Raw genomic sequence first — 16830 nt, 5'->3', positions numbered from 1 at the left:
TAACATTGAAAGTGTAAAGTACCATAAAGTATTAGAAGATAATCAAACTTGGAAAGGAATATTACAATTCACAATGGCATAGAAAAATTGCTTGCTTTGTAATATAAGTCATATGATGCAAAAAAAGGCAAGAATTGTTAAAACTATGCTTGTAAGTTTATTTTACAAAGAAATGAAACACTAATTCTCTGTAATGTTTTAAATTATGAGTTAAATTTTACTATTTTTTCATTTTATTTCACATATACTTCTAAAAATAAAAGTTTTTAATGTTGTGACAAACATATCATGTAACAATTGTAATTTTCACCATTGGTTATTTAGCTTGCTTTGTACAGTTTTAGGATACATGGTCATTTTGTGTTTCCACGCTACAAAGTGAGAATTGCCTGAATATTTAATAATAGTCTCAAAATGTAAATAAATCAATGCGTAGATCAACCACTGGCAAAAATAAAAGAGAAACAGGCAAATTTAAGATTATGGTAAGAAAGTCTAACACATGTATCTCAGTAACTGGTGGAAAGAGTATCAAGGAAAATATACAATATGGGAAATTTTAACAACATGATGGATGAACTTGATCTATGTTAAATATATAGAATGCTATATCCAACTATTTCAGACTACATATTTCTTTCAAAGTACATGTAATATTTATCAATATTAACCATATTGTTGTTGTTTAGTCAGTAAGTTGTATCTAATTCTTTTGTTACCCTATGGACAGTAACCTGCCAGGCTCCTCTATCCATGGGATTTTCCAGGCAGGAATACTGGAGAAGGTGGCCATTTCCTTCTCCGGGGATCTTCCCAAACCTGGGATCGAACCTGCATCTCCTATTTGGCAGGCAGATTCTTTACCACTGAGCCACCAGGGAAGCCCAATTAACCATATGTTTTTCCATAATTCAAAGGTCAACAAATTAAAAAGGCTTGACATCATACCAAATATAATCTTTAAGCACAGAAGACTCTAGCTATAAATCAAAAACAAAAAATAAATAATTTCCAAACAAATATTTGGACATTCATCAGCATATTTATATATAACTCAGGGATCAAAAAAGTAATCAAATAAAAATTAGAAAATATGTTTGAACTGAATGATAATAGAAATAACACATATGAAATGTAATATGTTGCAAAAGTCACATTTAGAAAGAAATTTGCCACCTTAATGTTTATATTTTAAAAATAAAGAAGCTAAAAATTAATGATCTAAGCATCATCTCAAGAGCAAATTAAATGTAAACATAAAAAGAGGCAATAATGAAAATAAGAGCACACATGTATGCTACTTTCATTATTTCCTTCCTTTTATGTTTACATATGTATATTTATGTATATATGTATATATATATATAAGCATACATATATACACACATGTATAATCTTTGGTTCTATAAAAACATTAATGAAAGATTAATGTAACTGTTAAGTCTTTAGCAATACTAAGCAAAAAAATAAAAGAGAGAAGCCAAAAATTAGCCATAGAATAACTAAAAAAAGTCCTAGGGAGTATAGAAATATACAAAATAAGAGAGCATTATGAAAAACTTAATGCCAACAAATTCAAAATTTTAGGAAAAAAATGGACAAATTATTTGGAAAAAAAAAATAACTTCTTCCAAAGTTAACCTAAGAAGAAATAGAAAGCCCCAATTCTGCAATATTTGGTTTAAGATTTTAACATATATTTAAATATTTTCCTCAAAGAAAATACCAGACTCAGATAGCTTTACTGATGAAGTTCACGAAAATTTAACACCAACCTTTCACAAAATATTTCAGAAAACTGGGGAATAAAGGAAACTTACTCTAGGAGTCAAACCTGGCCTTCATCATAAACCTGACAAGATAGTAACATTTTTCTTTTTTAATGTAGGGACCAAGCTCTAATGAATATAAAAGAAAAAACACTTAATATATTCACAAAAAGTATCCAAAACTATTGGCAAAGGATTATACATTGCCTTCAAGTTGTTATTTTGGTGGCTCAGATGGTAAAGAATCTGCTTGTAATGCAGGAGACCCAGGTTTGATCCCTGGGTCAGGAAGATCCCTAGAGAAGAAAATGGCTACCCACTCCAGGATTCTTGCCTGGAGAATTCCATGGACAGAAGAGCCTGGTGGGCTACAGTCCATAGGGTCACAAGAATCAGACATGACTGAGCAACTAACATTTTCACTTTCAATGGTGGTTCTAGTTCTAGGGGGAAAAAATCTTGATCCCTACCTCACACAATATGTAAAAATTCCAGAGGATTGTAGATCTATATATAAAAGGTGAAACAATAACGTTTCTAGAAGATAACATAGGAAAGTATGTCTTGTGGTAAGCAAAGACTTCTTAATATAGTACACGATTAGCACTAACCATAAAGAAAAAGAAAAATAAATTGGATTGTGGTAAAATTTAGAACTCTTCATCAAATACACCACTAAGAGTAAAAAAAAAAAAAAAGTAAGCCATGAAATGCTGGAAAATATTAAATAATATACAACTGAAATATGATTTATATATTCCAAAAATTGTAAAGAAATCATATAAATTAAGAAGAAAATGACAGTCCAATAGAAGATTGAGCAAAAGACTTGAATAAACCCTTCAGAAAAAAAGAGGGAAAAAGGATATATCGATACAAATGGCTGATATACATATAAACATTACAGCTTCATTAGTCAAAATGTAAATGTAAATTGAAACCATAGGGAGGTACATTTACATACTTAATGGTTAAAATTAAGACTTAAAATACTAAGTAATCAGTAAAAATATAAAGCAATTGCCTCATAAGCCTCTGTTGGGAGTATAAACTAGTATAACCAAGTAGAACACCATTTGGTATTATCTACTAAAGCTGATCATCTGCCTAATTACTATCTAGCAGTTCCAAATATCGGAGAAGGCAATGGCACCCCATTCCAGTACTCTTGCCTGGAAAATCCCATGGATGGAGGAGCCTGGTAGGCTGCAGTCCATGGGGTCGCTGAGAGTTGGACACGACTGAGCGACTTCACTTTCACTTTTCACTTTTATGCATTGTAGAAGGAAATGGCAACCCACTCCAGTGTTCTTGCCTGGAGAATCCCAGGGACGGGGAAGCCTGGTGGGCTTCCGTCTATGCGGTTGCACAGAGTCGGACACGACTGAAGTGACTTAGCAGCAGTTCCAAATATACCCAACTGTCTGTATACATTCACCAAAAGAAATGTACAGAAGTGTTTATAGCAGAACTATTTGTAATATACAATAGAGAAAAATTAGAAATAAATGAAAGTTTCATTACTATGATTAATTAAAGTATGGCCCATTGATGCACTGGAATTCTGCTCCGCAGTGGACATGAACACTACTGCTAAGTATAGCAGCCTGAATGAATCCCAGAGATAGAATGCTGAGTAAGAAAGAATCAGACACAAATACTACAGACTGTCAAATTTTTCACATAAAATACAAACAGGCAAAACTAATCTTTGGTGATAAATGGAAAAATAGTAGATACCTCTGTAGTATAAAGAGAGGGAGAATGACAGAGCCTTTTGGGGGTGATGTTAATTTTCTGTTTTTTGATCTCTGTGGTGGTTAGAGAGGATGATTACTTTGTAAAAATTTATCAATCCTTTCTGATTTTTGTACTTTTCTATATGTGTATTACACTTTGATAGTGTGATTGCTTATAAAGAAAAGTCCAACATTCAAAAAGAAATGAAAATAAACTCAAAACATAAAAACTTTTAGATGACAAAAGGAAATTTCCTGACATTCCAATGTATCATTTATACACACACACACACACACACGCACAATCTATCCAGTTTTCACAAAAAAAAACATTTGAGTCACTTACTTTGAGCCAAACCTCATCCTCTCTCTGCAGGCTACCTTTTGGCTGCTTACTCCCTTCATCTTCAGGTCCATTTCCACTGGGGACACAGGGAAACCAGCCAATTATGGGTCGGTGCTCTGGTAAATCTGGACGGTATGATGTGCAAACCTGAAATGCAATTTCAACCAAAAATTAGACATGAAGGGTGAGAGACAAGTAAAGATAATGAAACTCCCAGCTCAAAATCAATGTTTTCCTTTTTCTGAATGCCTCATGATGACATTATTGGCAAAAAACTTTTCTCAAGGTAGAATGTCTCAGTGCTCTCTCTTAGCCTCAATATCCAACTTTCCAGGGAGGAAGAACACACATGACAACTTACAGCCCATCGGTGGTCCAGGGACCTTGCTCAACGAATTCTCCTGGCACATTTCAGACAACTGCTCCTAGGATTAGTTAGGGAAATCTGTTCAAGATGATGATTCTGTCCTTAACAGGAAGGATCTTAACAGGCCCAGGAGTGAGACAACCGAGTCAAGGAAACACTAAGATGGGAAAAGGAACCAGGAAAGAGAAATTCCAGAAAAATTTTCCCACTTCACTTGGGGAAAACAGACAAGCTAGACTAAAAGCCGCTTTAGAGAGCTGTTACTAACTCAGAATCACCTAACTTTCCTAACTTCCTACCACTGGGCATCAGAATGCTTGAGAAAGATGCCTTCAGAATTAGCGAAAGGAGAGAGACAGGCATGGCTAACTGGCTGTCCATATCCATACCTCCCTCTTTCTTATTAACAAACTCTAATCTTGGTCAAGGTGACAGTGTATCCAGCTATAAATGCTCATCTCCTCAGGGTCCCTTACAGCTAAGGCTGGTGAAGTGACCTGGATCTGAACAATGGGATGTTGGTAGACGCCTATATTCCTGGAACAGCTCCCGTTTTGCCACTAAAAACAGACTCAGCTCGCATGCATTTATTTCCCTTTGACCTTCCCTCTTCTTCCTGCTTGAATAATGACTTCACACCTGGAGGGCAGTAGTCGTCTCATGAGCTTGAGGAAGAAAACTGCAAGTCAAGTGTGGAAAGAGCCAAAATCTCAGAGACACTTAGGTCCTTGATGAGTTCCTTGACCTGGACCACTAGCCTTGGCTAGTTCCTCAGTCTCTTGGGCTGTCTCCTCAAGGCCAAAAACCAATGATTTGCCTCTGGCCTAAAATACCTAGAGAGCTATTAACAAATCTTACTTCTGTCAAAAATGACTATATTACTTATTGTTATAAAGCATGGAAGAGTATATTTGGCAATGGAAACATCTAGAATAGCATTCAAAAACCAAAGCCCTTAATCTTTGGGTTTCCCTGATGGCTCAGACAGTAAAGAATCCACCTGCATGGCAGGAGAACCACGTTCTATCCCTGGGTTGGGAGGATCCCTGGAGGAGGGAATGGCAACCCACTCCAGTATCTTGCCTCCCACGGACAGAGGAGCCCATTGGGCTATAGTCCATGGGGTTGCAAAGAGTCGGACACAACTGAACAATTAACAATTTCACTTTTTTCACTTAATCTTCTTTTAGGTATTTATAATTCACAGAAGTCAGTCCTCAAAGCTCTCAGAAGATCTTCTATTTACTTAGGTAGATATTCATGGAAAATTGTGTGCCTATGGATTTGATTTAGTACTAATTCTAGAAAGTCTTTAATAATAATAATTTTTAAATCAAATTATATTTTGATCTTTAATATATATTTTAAATTTCACTTGATCCTTGCAATAAACCTTGAGTTAAATGCAAAAGATTTACATATGAGATAATTGGGGCCCAGAGAAGTTGAGTGACTTGCCAAATGTCACTTAGTAATAATCATAATGATACTGATAGATCTAACAGTGTCATCCAAGTGTTCTGACTTTACTGCTCGTTTATCTTCTTTCAAGATAAATTCTTCCAAACTCAAAGCCTAAGTGTAATTTCTGACATGCATATTATAAGGCTAATTGGAGATGCTTTTGTGTACTTTTAAGCCAGTTATTGCATAGTCAAAGGTTCCTAGATGAAAACTAGTGAAGGTAAGTGGGGTGAGGGTTGGGGAGGAGATTTAACTGATAGCCTAGAAGCTTTTCATTTAACATTATTTTATTCTGAGTTCGTTAACTAAATTTGGCATCAAAGTTAGGAGAAAAAAATGTAAGCTCAAGGTCAGTATCTGGGGGAATCACTTAACAATTTTGTTTACCCTTGACTAGTCTTAACTTACCATGGAGTGAGGTGCTCCAGTTACCAAGGAAGCAGGACATTTCTTCTTGTCTTCATGAGAAGAAAAAGCTTGGGTAGCCCACTGATCCAGGTATCCTTTGGGAGTATAGAGGCCACAGTCTACAATGCTGGTTTCCTTCTCAAAAGGCTCACATATTCCATCTCCCTCATGTATATAGCACAGGCTTGGTTCCCCTGTCAAGAAACATTGTTTGACATTTGAAAAGGTATTTTTATATAAGTAAAAATAATTACATTTTTACTCCAGCTGCTAGAGAGAATCCTGTAACTACTAACCAGTCTAATGCCCACCTCAAACATATAGATATCATACCCCTAAAGAAGGATACATTTTCATGGGGAGAATGGTAAAATCCATTGAGATAATAAAAAGTCTACAAAGTGGGTGGGGTTAGGGGAGAAGGAACAGGAAGGAAAAAAGCAGCTGTGGGGTGGATATAGAAAGAAACTTTAAGGAATCATTGAGCAAAGTACTAGGGGAAGCTAGGGGAAGCTAGGTAAAAGAATAAAGGAAATTAAATAGATGGTAGGATGTGATATGTACTTGGAACCTCATCATAGTCTTTGAAATTTTAAATAAAACATTTGAGGGATTTGTTTTCAATTACATTTTTGCTGCTGTATTTCTTCAGTTAACCATGCAATTTGCTCTGAAATGGACAATATGGGCTCCAGGTTTATAAGGGTTACACATCTATTATTGTCTTACAATAACCATGTGAGGTATGTATTTTTTGTTTGTTTCATCAATAGACAATCTGAGACTCCATGATTATAAGTGATTTGTCAAAGTTCCCTTGATGCAGAAGCAGTACTGCTTGGCTTTGAGCCAGGCTTACAGGAAGCAGGTTCAGGGGCTTTCTCTTACTCCACAGTACCTCAACCAAGGCAGAGAGACTGTCTTCAGGAGCAAATGTGTGAGTAATGAACATATGAGAACAATCACTGGGTCTGTAAAGCAAGCTATAATTCCTTGGACAAGGTCCTTACTTGCTTGTAGGATAACTTCTACTACGTGGATAGTCCTCACTAACTATAGATATATAAACTGCGTGGGTTTACATATCTTCAGTAACTTCAGTAAACTTCAGTCATGTCCAACTCTTGGGGACCCTATGGACTGTAGCCTGCTCTGTCCATGTAGGCTCCTCTGTCTATGGGATTCTCCAGGTAGGAATATGGAGTGGGTTGCCATGCCCTCCTCCAGGGGATTGTCATGGCCCAGGAATCAAACCCATGTCTCCTGTGTCTCCTGCATTGCAGGCAGATTCTTTACCCCTGAGCCACTTGATATGTAACTTAGCTTTCTTCAAATGTAAAAACCTGAGATGCAGTTATAAAGCCATTTATTTATTAAGTATTATTGCCCTGTCTACCCCTATTAGTAACACAATTCTAATTCTTCATTTCTACCTAAAATAATAGGACACGAAAATAAGATCAAGATTTAAAATAGATCAACCCATAGCTACATGGGCTTTCTAGGTGGCACTAGTGGTAAATAACCCACCTGCCAATGCAGGAGATATAAAAGGCACCAATGTGATCCCTGGGTTGGGAAGATCCCCTGGAGAAGGACATGGCAACCCACTCCAGCATTCTTCCCTAGAGAATCCCATGGACAAAGGAGCCTGGCAGGCTATAGTACATATGGTCACAAAGAGTCAGACACGACGAAAGCGACTGCATAGGTCCACATTCAGTAACATCACTAAAATTAACTGTTACTATTCCATTCTTTTAATTTTAAATTCTTTACAGAAATACCACAGGACTGCTTCAGTAATTTTTCAACTGTTCATCAACATGTAGTTACTAATTATTTTCCTTCATAATCTCTTCAAGTCAAAGACGCTTCTCTAGTAAATCTATCTCTACTTGCCAGGGGTATGCTCCTGTTCCGAGGACTTGGTTCTGAGCCTATTTTGGGTTTTCAACTCCTGTATGCCATTAAATCCAAGGCCTTTCTAAGTTACTCCCCAAAGCCAATATATGTGTATTTGGAATGACTTTTCCATGATTGTTCCATATATATATATATATATATATATATATATATACACACACATGCATATATATGTATAGTTTATATGTTTATATAGTTTATATACATACATACATATATTCATACATATGCATATATGTAGAGTTTAATATGTATGTGCATATTTTGAATATACACATATGTACATATGAATGTGTTTGTTTTATAATATATATTTTATGACATTTTTATAATATACATATGTATACATGTCTTATTTTTCTATATAATCCAGTGACAGTCTCTCCTCGCTTCTTCTCTATTTTTTGTTTACCATCAACTTAAAAATTTTGCTTCTGTTTCTTCAAATCAATGCAAAAATAGCAGACCACTTTTATAACACACTTCACAATGGTTCCTTCAAACTTAGTCTCGAGAAATGATGGAACAGAACTATATGCTTAGCATATGCTATGAGCTTTAGAGCCATATGCTATAGAACTAAATACTATGAGCATATTACTAACTGAAATAAATATCTAGCTGTGGAATAGACCATTTTAACTTTGCCACGTAAAGCTAAAATAATTTAACTATGATCTTCCTGGAGTTGGAGGGTAAAGGAATATGAACCAAATTTAATGGAATTAAATGTGATGGAAACAAAGTAAGGTCCACTTTTAAGACAGATGAGATGAGCTGCAGTGGCAAAGGCTGTGTGTGTGTGTGTGTGTGTGTGTGTGTGTATGTGTGTGTTTGTGTGTGTGTATCATGAGCCCATTATGTGAAAAAAGGAATGATGCAAACAGAGATGGCATTAACAAATACTGGTATACAGAAGAGGGGAGGTAATCAGTTTAGTGTATTTTACACAGCCAGACCGTATCTGGAGTATTGAATTCCTTTCTGGGCATTGACCACAGAAAGCATGCCAAGTTAGGGTAAATAGGAAAGGGCCTGGAAACCTAATCACATCAGGGGATGTTTGGACTGGAAAGGAGAATAATGGGGAGGCATTTCAAATATCTGAATGGTAGTCAAATAAAACAGGGGAAAAAAATGTAACCTCTGTAGTTTCATAGCAAGGAAAAAGCACTTGATTAAGAATTAGGAAAGCTGAGTTCCAATGCTGGCTTTGTAGACACTTCATTATATGCCCATGGACAAGTCACTAAAATGCTCTGAACATCAGTTTCCAAACCAGAAAGGGGGAGAAGAATTTTATAATAGATAAAGCCACTTTTAAACAGAATGGTCTTTCAAGGTGCAATCTTTACTGCTAGATGCATGTAAGAAAAGCTCGAGAACTGATACAGCAATTTCTATAAGGTAAAGAGGCTGCACATATGAAGGGATCAGGGTCTCTATTAGACTTGTGCTATACAGAGGGCACTGAACATAGTTTGTTATACGGATAGATGTAAGACCACTAAGATTTTATAATTTTATTATTCTGCTCAGGGAAGCAGGAGCATTTGTGTGTTCTTGTGGTATTTAATACCTTAATAAATTATACATAATTATAATCATATCCAACTTTGTCTTGAAATTTAGAAACATTAAAATATTGTTAAATGCACTGCTTTAAAAAATAACTTTGCTGAGTAAATATGTTCCACAGAATTACTTCAATGTATGCACATAGGAGGGCTTCCCTGATGGCTCAGATGGTAAAGAATCCGCCTGCAATGCAGGAGACCCAGATTCGATACCTGGGTCGGGAAGATCCCCTGGAGAAGGGAAAGGCTACCCACTCCAGTGTTCTTGCCTGGAGAGTTACATGGACAGAGGAGCCTGGCAGGAGACAGCCCATGGGGTCACAAAGAGTTGGACCTGACTGAGCGACTAAGTGTGCATGCTCATAGGAATGAAAAAATAATCTACAAAGAAGCCTGTTGATGGCTTTAATCAAAATCAGGGAAAGTGTTCTGGAGGGCCTTCCTGTGTGGCAAGAGTCTAGAGTCAATGGCACCTAGCGATAACATTACCAGTGATATTCCCGGATTAAGAAATTCTGTGTGTCACTCTTCATAATTTTATCTACTAAACACAGACACCAAGAGATATCTTGTACTCTCTTTGGCTTAAAACATGTCCCATCATCATTTTTATGTTGAATCTGTGATTGTGCTACTTGGCTGACAGTCTGATGTTAGACATGAGGACCCAAGAGCAATCTTTGGTAACATTAATCTAGCAGGCCAGGTAACTTAGTAGTTTAACATGTGGATTTGCTTCCCTGGTTCAAATCCTGACTTCATCACTGCCAGCTGTGTAAGAGAAAGCAAGTTATTTAAGCTCTCTGTGCCTCTGTTCAGTCTCCTTATATTTATTGTAGGGATTAAACTGGATAATATATGTGAAACAGTTAGTACCAGGCACATAACAGACACAGAAAATGTTATCATTATTACCACTAAATTACACATTGCCAGATATCAAGGGATCACAAGAGTAAGAATTGGAGACACCTCCAAACATAGGATATAAACCTGGGCAGGTGCTCCTAAACTCACCTACACAGTTGAAACCTTCCTCTAACTCACATGCCCTTGAGCAGCCGTCTCCATTCAAAAGGTCTCCATCATCACACTCTTCTCCCAGGTTCCTACAAGGTAAAAGTATACATTCTGATATACAAACACACACACTTGTATACATAAAATGATTTTTCTCTTGTAGTTAACATCATTTTAAAAAGTATTTAGTTAGTTTTGGTTGCTGTGCCGGCTTTTCTCTAGTTTTAGGGAGCAAGGGCTACTCTCTCAGTGTGGTGTGTGGGTTTCTCATTGCAGCGGCTTCTCTCATTGTAGAGCACAGGGTCTAGGGTGCGAGGGCTTCTGTAGTTGCAGCTCCCAGGATCTAGAGCACAGGCTCAATAGTTGTGGTACGTGGGCTAAGTTGCTCTGAGGCATATGGGATCTTCCTGGATCAGGGAACCCATGATCTCGCATGAACCCATGAACCATGTCTCCTGCATTGGCAGGCAGGGCCTTCCAATGTCACAAGAACAAAGTATGACACTCTATAGAGAGGTGGTATAGGCAGAGTTCAAAGGAACATTTTGATAAGGAGCTTTGTGAAGCCCAGTAGCCAAGCAGGTGTCACTACAGATGAAGCTGTTTCAAGGCTCAGGCTAGAATGTACAATGTCAGATTAGGAAGATGGCCCTTATCTTGTTCTGCCCCAGAACCCCAGACAGATGTGGCATCCTGGGACATGAGAATCTTAATTGGAGGACTGCTGTAGGAGATGCTACAACATAAGATCAAATGTTTTGTTCAAGCAGGGCTCTCTCTGGGTAGTAATGGTCACCTAGTCCTGCAGACACCTTAATTAGTGGGCAGCAGGTTTAAAATGAGGTAGCCATTGAAAACATCAACAACAACCAGATTTGTTCTGTGCACACGTTGAGTCATCGCTAGGTGATAGGGACAAAAGTGAAAGTGAAGTCACTCAGTCGCATCCAACTCTTTGCAACCCCATGGACTGTAGCCCTCCAGGCCCCTTGGTCCATGGAATTTTCCAGGCAAGACTACTGGGGTGGGTTGCCATTTCCTTCTCCAGAAGATCTTCCTGACCCAGGGATCAAACCGAGGTCTTCTGCATTGCAGGCAGACACTTTTACCGTCTGAGCCACCAGGGAAGCTCAAAATAGGGACAAAGTTGGTGATTAAGTAGTTAATTCCACTAGGGGATTGTATGTAGAAAAATATGGGTGACCCCTGTAAGTTACTGATTACTCAGTTGAGCAGTTTTCAGTTCAGTTCAGTCGCTCAGTCGTGTCTGACTCTTTGCAACCCCATGAATCGCAGCACGCCAGGCCTCCCTGTCCATCACCAAATCCCAGAGTTCACTGACTCACGTCCATCGAGTCAGTGATGCCATCCAGTCATCTCGTCCTCTGTCATCCCCTTCTCCTCCTGCCCCCAATCCCTCCCAGCATCAGAGTCTTTTCCAATGCGTCAACTCTTTGCATGAGGTGGCCAAAGTATTGGAGTTTCAGCTTTAGCATCATTCCTTCCAAAGAACACCCAGTACCGATCTCCTTTAGAATGGACTGGTTGGATCTTCTTGCAGGTTTACTTAACCACAAAACCAAGCTGGCTTGCTTAGCAACAAAATCATGCAACAGAAGCACGAGACACTGCCCCCAAATGATCAAATAAGTGTTGTCATGAGACCCACATCCTGCCCAGTAAGCTCAGTAAGCTAATTATCCCTAGAACATTCTCTCTGCACACATAAAAAACAATAATTTGCAGACCAAGCTTGATCAAGTAGGGACAAGAAAACTCCCCTGCTCAACCAGGAGGAAGAGCTGATGATGGAAGCATGGCATCTACTCAAGAAAGACAAAGAAGTTCTTCTCCCCCTCCCCACTTTTCCTTTGATTATAAAACTGGAGCCCAGTAAGTTCTCTGGTTGAGAACCTTCACCACTACTGCCTCCTGCCAATCCTTGCCAGCTTATAAGTCTTACAAGCATCCTAATCTAATAAATCACTTCTTATCTATCACTTTGCCTATTGCTGAATTCTTTTCTTTGCTGAGACGTAAAGGACTGTGGTACTGGAGCTCTTGCGAGCCCCTGAAATGGTTTCACAGGGAGATATTTAATTGAGATGGGGGGGGGGAGGGTAAGCTGAGACTGAGGCAGAAGGTGGCCTGAGCAAACTAGCAAGGTTTGGGTATTGAAGTGATCTCAGTCTCTTGGATCTATTTCTGAAGTCTGGGAACATTTGGTGTTTATGCTACTATGAAAAGGAGTAGACTTACACTAAAGCTTAAGAATCTTAGAAGATTGAGAAGACAAACAATATTTAGTAATTACTAAACAATGGGATAAAACCCCAAGAAAGGCTAATAGATTGCTTTCAATTAGGCCTTCAAGATACAAGATATTTTTACTTGATCTGGAAAGCTAAAAACAAGCCATCTTATTAGGATACAGACTCTGAGACAAATTACAGTACCTGGGCTTCCAGTCTTTTACTCCCAGCAGCTTTATATAAACAACATATTAGGTGAGCTAAGCATTTAGAATAGATTAATATAGGGTGGTCACTGGGACATGGGAATATTCAGTGAAAAATTTTGGCAAGTGCCTGGCAAATCAGAATGAATTAAGTTGATATCACTAAAGGGCATAGAGAAAGACCATAAAGAAAGCTGAGCACTGAAGAATTGATGCTTTTGAACTGTGGTGTTGGAGAAGTCTCTTGGGAGTCTCTTGGACTACAAGGAGATCAAACTAGTCAATCCTAAAGGAAATCAGTCCTGAATAGTCTATGGAAGGACTGATGCTAAAGCTGAAGCTCCAATACTTTGACCACCTGATGCAAAGAACTGACTCACTGGAAAAAGACCCTGATGCTGGGAAAGACTGAAGGCAGGAGAAGAAGGGGACGACAGAGGGTGAGATGGTTGGATGGCATCACTGACTTGATGGAAATGAGTCTAAGCAAGCTCAGGGAGTTGGTGATGGACAGGGAAGCCTGGTATGCTACAGTCCATGGTGTCGCAAAGAGTCAGACATGACTGAGAGATTGAAATAACTAACTAACTAAAGGGCAACAGGAAAAGGAAGGTAGTATGTTAAGAAATCAAAAGAGTGATTCCATTTTTACCTTGGTGCTTTTATAGAATAGTTGTAAATTGCATTGCAATGAGGTCTTCCAGGGATCAAATGAGCAACTGAAGCTCATAAAGCTATAGTGACTTTCCTTGGGTCATAAGACAGGCAATTGATCCAAAAGATACCCTCACATCCTCTTTTAGCATCATTTGGCAATAACCTTCTCCACCATGAATTCCTTCCCTGAATCACTGCCCAGCACTTGTTCTCTGAAACCTGAAGAAGATCCCCACAGAATCAGCCCCAATATCTTGGTACTAAATGAAAGTAGGTCCATCCTTAACTATGTAGAGATGTGAATGACCCCTCAAGATCACTACCAGGTCCCAGATTTTGTTCAATACCAGAATCACACAGTGCCTTGCCCCTTTCACTTCCCAAACCAGTCTCAAGGTGAACCCTCATGGTCCGAGCAAGGCGGGACATCCTCTGACACCCAGCCCAAGGCACCCAGTATGTCCTCACCTTGCAACCTTCCCATCTCCACAGTAAGGAGCTCCATGGATGTGGCTCAGAGGAGGTGAAGCTTCTCCCAGTTCTGCTCCAGCTGCAGCTTGAACTTGGTACCGATACATCTGCCCAGGCATGACCTCCCTGTGGAAACCAATGGGCTGTAACCATACATCTGGGAAGTGGAGCAGGCCCTGGGTCTTTTTCAGATGGTGTGAAGGAATTTTAAATAAATATTACAGGGAATATAAATGTTAAACATGTGCCATGTTGTTTGAAACAAAGAGCAGGGCATATAGTCTGACAGAGCATTTGAAACCATATTCATCTCTGTATTCCCAGTACCTTTTATATAGTCAATGTACAACAAGTGGTTGTTTAGTGAACGCTGAACCAACTAACAGTCCTACACAATCCAGGAGGATGGTATTTCGAGCATATCTTTACCATGTTACATAAACACACACACACAAACCCACCAACTTTGAGAGCCTCGTCTTCTGTATCACTGCATGTGTGCGTACATGCTAAGTTGCTTCAGTCATGTCCACCTCTTTGTGAGCCTATGGACCATAGCCAGCCAGGCTCCTCTGTCCATGGAATTCTCCAGGCAAGAATACTGGAGTGGGTTGCTGTGCCCTCCTCCAGGGGATCTTCCTGATCCAGGGATCAAACCTGTGTCTCATGTCTCCTACGTTGGCAGGCAGGTTCTTTACCACTAGCCCCACCTGGGAAACTCCTCTGTATCATTGAAATGATTGTAAAGCTGAAGATGAAAGCTTCAGAGTTTGGGCTCAGCAAGGCCCTTCTTGGGTCCGTGAATCATAGTTTTCTTGTCTCTCAAGAGAATTCTTGTCTTGAGGAGACTGAATGCTTATGAGGAAAAGCAACTTTCTCCTAGAAGGAGATGAGAAAATCTTCCATCCTTATTTTAGGGATGCAAGAAATTCCACAACTGGAAATGCATTAAATGACTCCTCAGCTCCAAAATACATATAAACCAGGAATGGAGTTTTATCAATTGACACCAGAGATGGAAGGAGTTTATTGGACTATCTGGAGCCCAAGAGCACTAATCAAGTGGAGACTGTGAGAGACTGAATGTTTGCAAGGGGGCCAGTGGTGTGGGGGTTGGAGGGGAGTTGCTGGTTCCAAAGATGAATTCTGCCTTCAACTTAATTTTTATCTAACGCTTACCCTAATTGGAAAAGTACCACTAGAGTCAAGCTAGAATGGGAGTGACTTAGGAGAATAGGATCTCAAAGGGCTATTGGTTCTCCCACAAGAGGTACCCACAGATGTCCTGCCAAAGCCCTCTCTGCTTTAGCACACTCTTCAACTCAACCACAAAGCTTCTACTCTTCTGCTTGATGCTGCAAGCAGCAAACAGGAAATGTCACAGGGTTTCAAAAACACCTTTAAACATCTCTGTACTGGTTTTTAGTTATTTTAATAGGAAAGACACCTAAATATTAAAGACTTTTAAATTTCCAAATTAGTTTTCTGTAGGGAAGCACTCTTTTCATAAGACTGCCAGGTATTTCAAAAGCAAAACAAGTTTTATATCCTAATCAATTCTGATGGCTCCCCTTTCACAGGGAGGTTTCTGTCTGACTTCTCATCCAGCCATGCATAAAAGTCTTACACTGATCTCTAGCTGGTAAAGGATTGGAAAGAAGCATCAGGACATGTTTACGCTTCTTGGGGAGAAAACTCAGCAGCAGGTAGCCCCAATCTTCAATGAGCTGAGTTTGTAAAAGTAATGTGTTACTAAGGAACCAAAATGAGATTTAGTCAGAAAATTGGATTTTATTCTTGAGTTTGCCACTTACTAGCTCTGTTCAACAAAATTAAAGTTAAGCCTTAGTTCTCTCATCTATAAAATAGAATATTATTATCCTTAAATGTTTTTTGTGTGTAAGTGTATGTGTGAGAATGTGTGTATATCAAGTTAGATAATAAATATCATTAAATAGCTCATGCTTTGAAAATCATGAAGTTAAAAAATATCACTAGATAGCTTATATTTTGAAAATCATGATGAGGGAACACAAAACTTGACTTACTAAATGTAACAAAAATAACAATAAAAAATTATTTAAAAAGATAAAAAATAACATTTTAATTGGCTTACTAAAGAAAGTCCCCCTAAATAACATTTTTTTTCTTTTCAGACCTGTCCCATGATCTATCCTCCCATTTGCATGAACTTTTTGACCATTTCACTATCCTCTAGTTCTAATTCAGAGAGCAAGTATGGAAAGAAAATTGCAGTAAAATTCAAGGTGAACGCTTTTCTTGACTCATTTGTAACTATGGCAGACTGAAAAGTGGCCACAAATTCTTCCCATCCCAGATGTATGCCTTTCTGTGATGTGACTTTACTGTTTCTCTCATTAAGAGATAGAATCAATTTTGTCACCACCAGAATCTGAAATTCTTTGTGATCTGTTTTGACTAGTGAAATGGTATCATGAGTGATACAAGCAGAGGCCTGAAAAGTATGAGAATTTGGGGACTTGCCCTTCCTGCTTCTGGAAAGCCTTCTACCACCATGAGGACTTCCTGGGTGGCATGAGTGGTAAAGAACCTGCCCACCAATACAGGAGACATAAGAGATGCAGGTTCCATCCCTGGATGGGGAAG

The 16830-nt window shown here is 38.7% G+C and overlaps 1 protein-coding gene across 1 annotated transcript in view; it reads right to left on the bottom strand.

Annotated features, from left to right (window-relative positions):
* Positions 1 to 16830, bottom strand: part of PAPPA2 (pappalysin 2) — a 317270-nt gene that overhangs the window by 151505 nt on the left and 148935 nt on the right. The window contains exons 8-11 of the mRNA XM_061383283.1: positions 14200 to 14328; positions 10614 to 10705; positions 6094 to 6287; positions 3855 to 4001 (exon numbers count right to left, since the gene is read on the bottom strand). Of these exons, the coding sequence (XP_061239267.1) occupies positions 3855 to 4001; positions 6094 to 6287; positions 10614 to 10705; positions 14200 to 14328 (562 nt within the window). The remainder of the gene's footprint in view (positions 1 to 3854; positions 4002 to 6093; positions 6288 to 10613; positions 10706 to 14199; positions 14329 to 16830) is intronic.

This window comes from Bos javanicus, chromosome 16 (genome assembly GCF_032452875.1).
Source record: "Bos javanicus breed banteng chromosome 16, ARS-OSU_banteng_1.0, whole genome shotgun sequence".
Lineage (NCBI taxonomy): Eukaryota > Metazoa > Chordata > Mammalia > Artiodactyla > Bovidae > Bos > Bos javanicus.
This window is presented reverse-complemented; position numbering and strand designations above follow the sequence as displayed.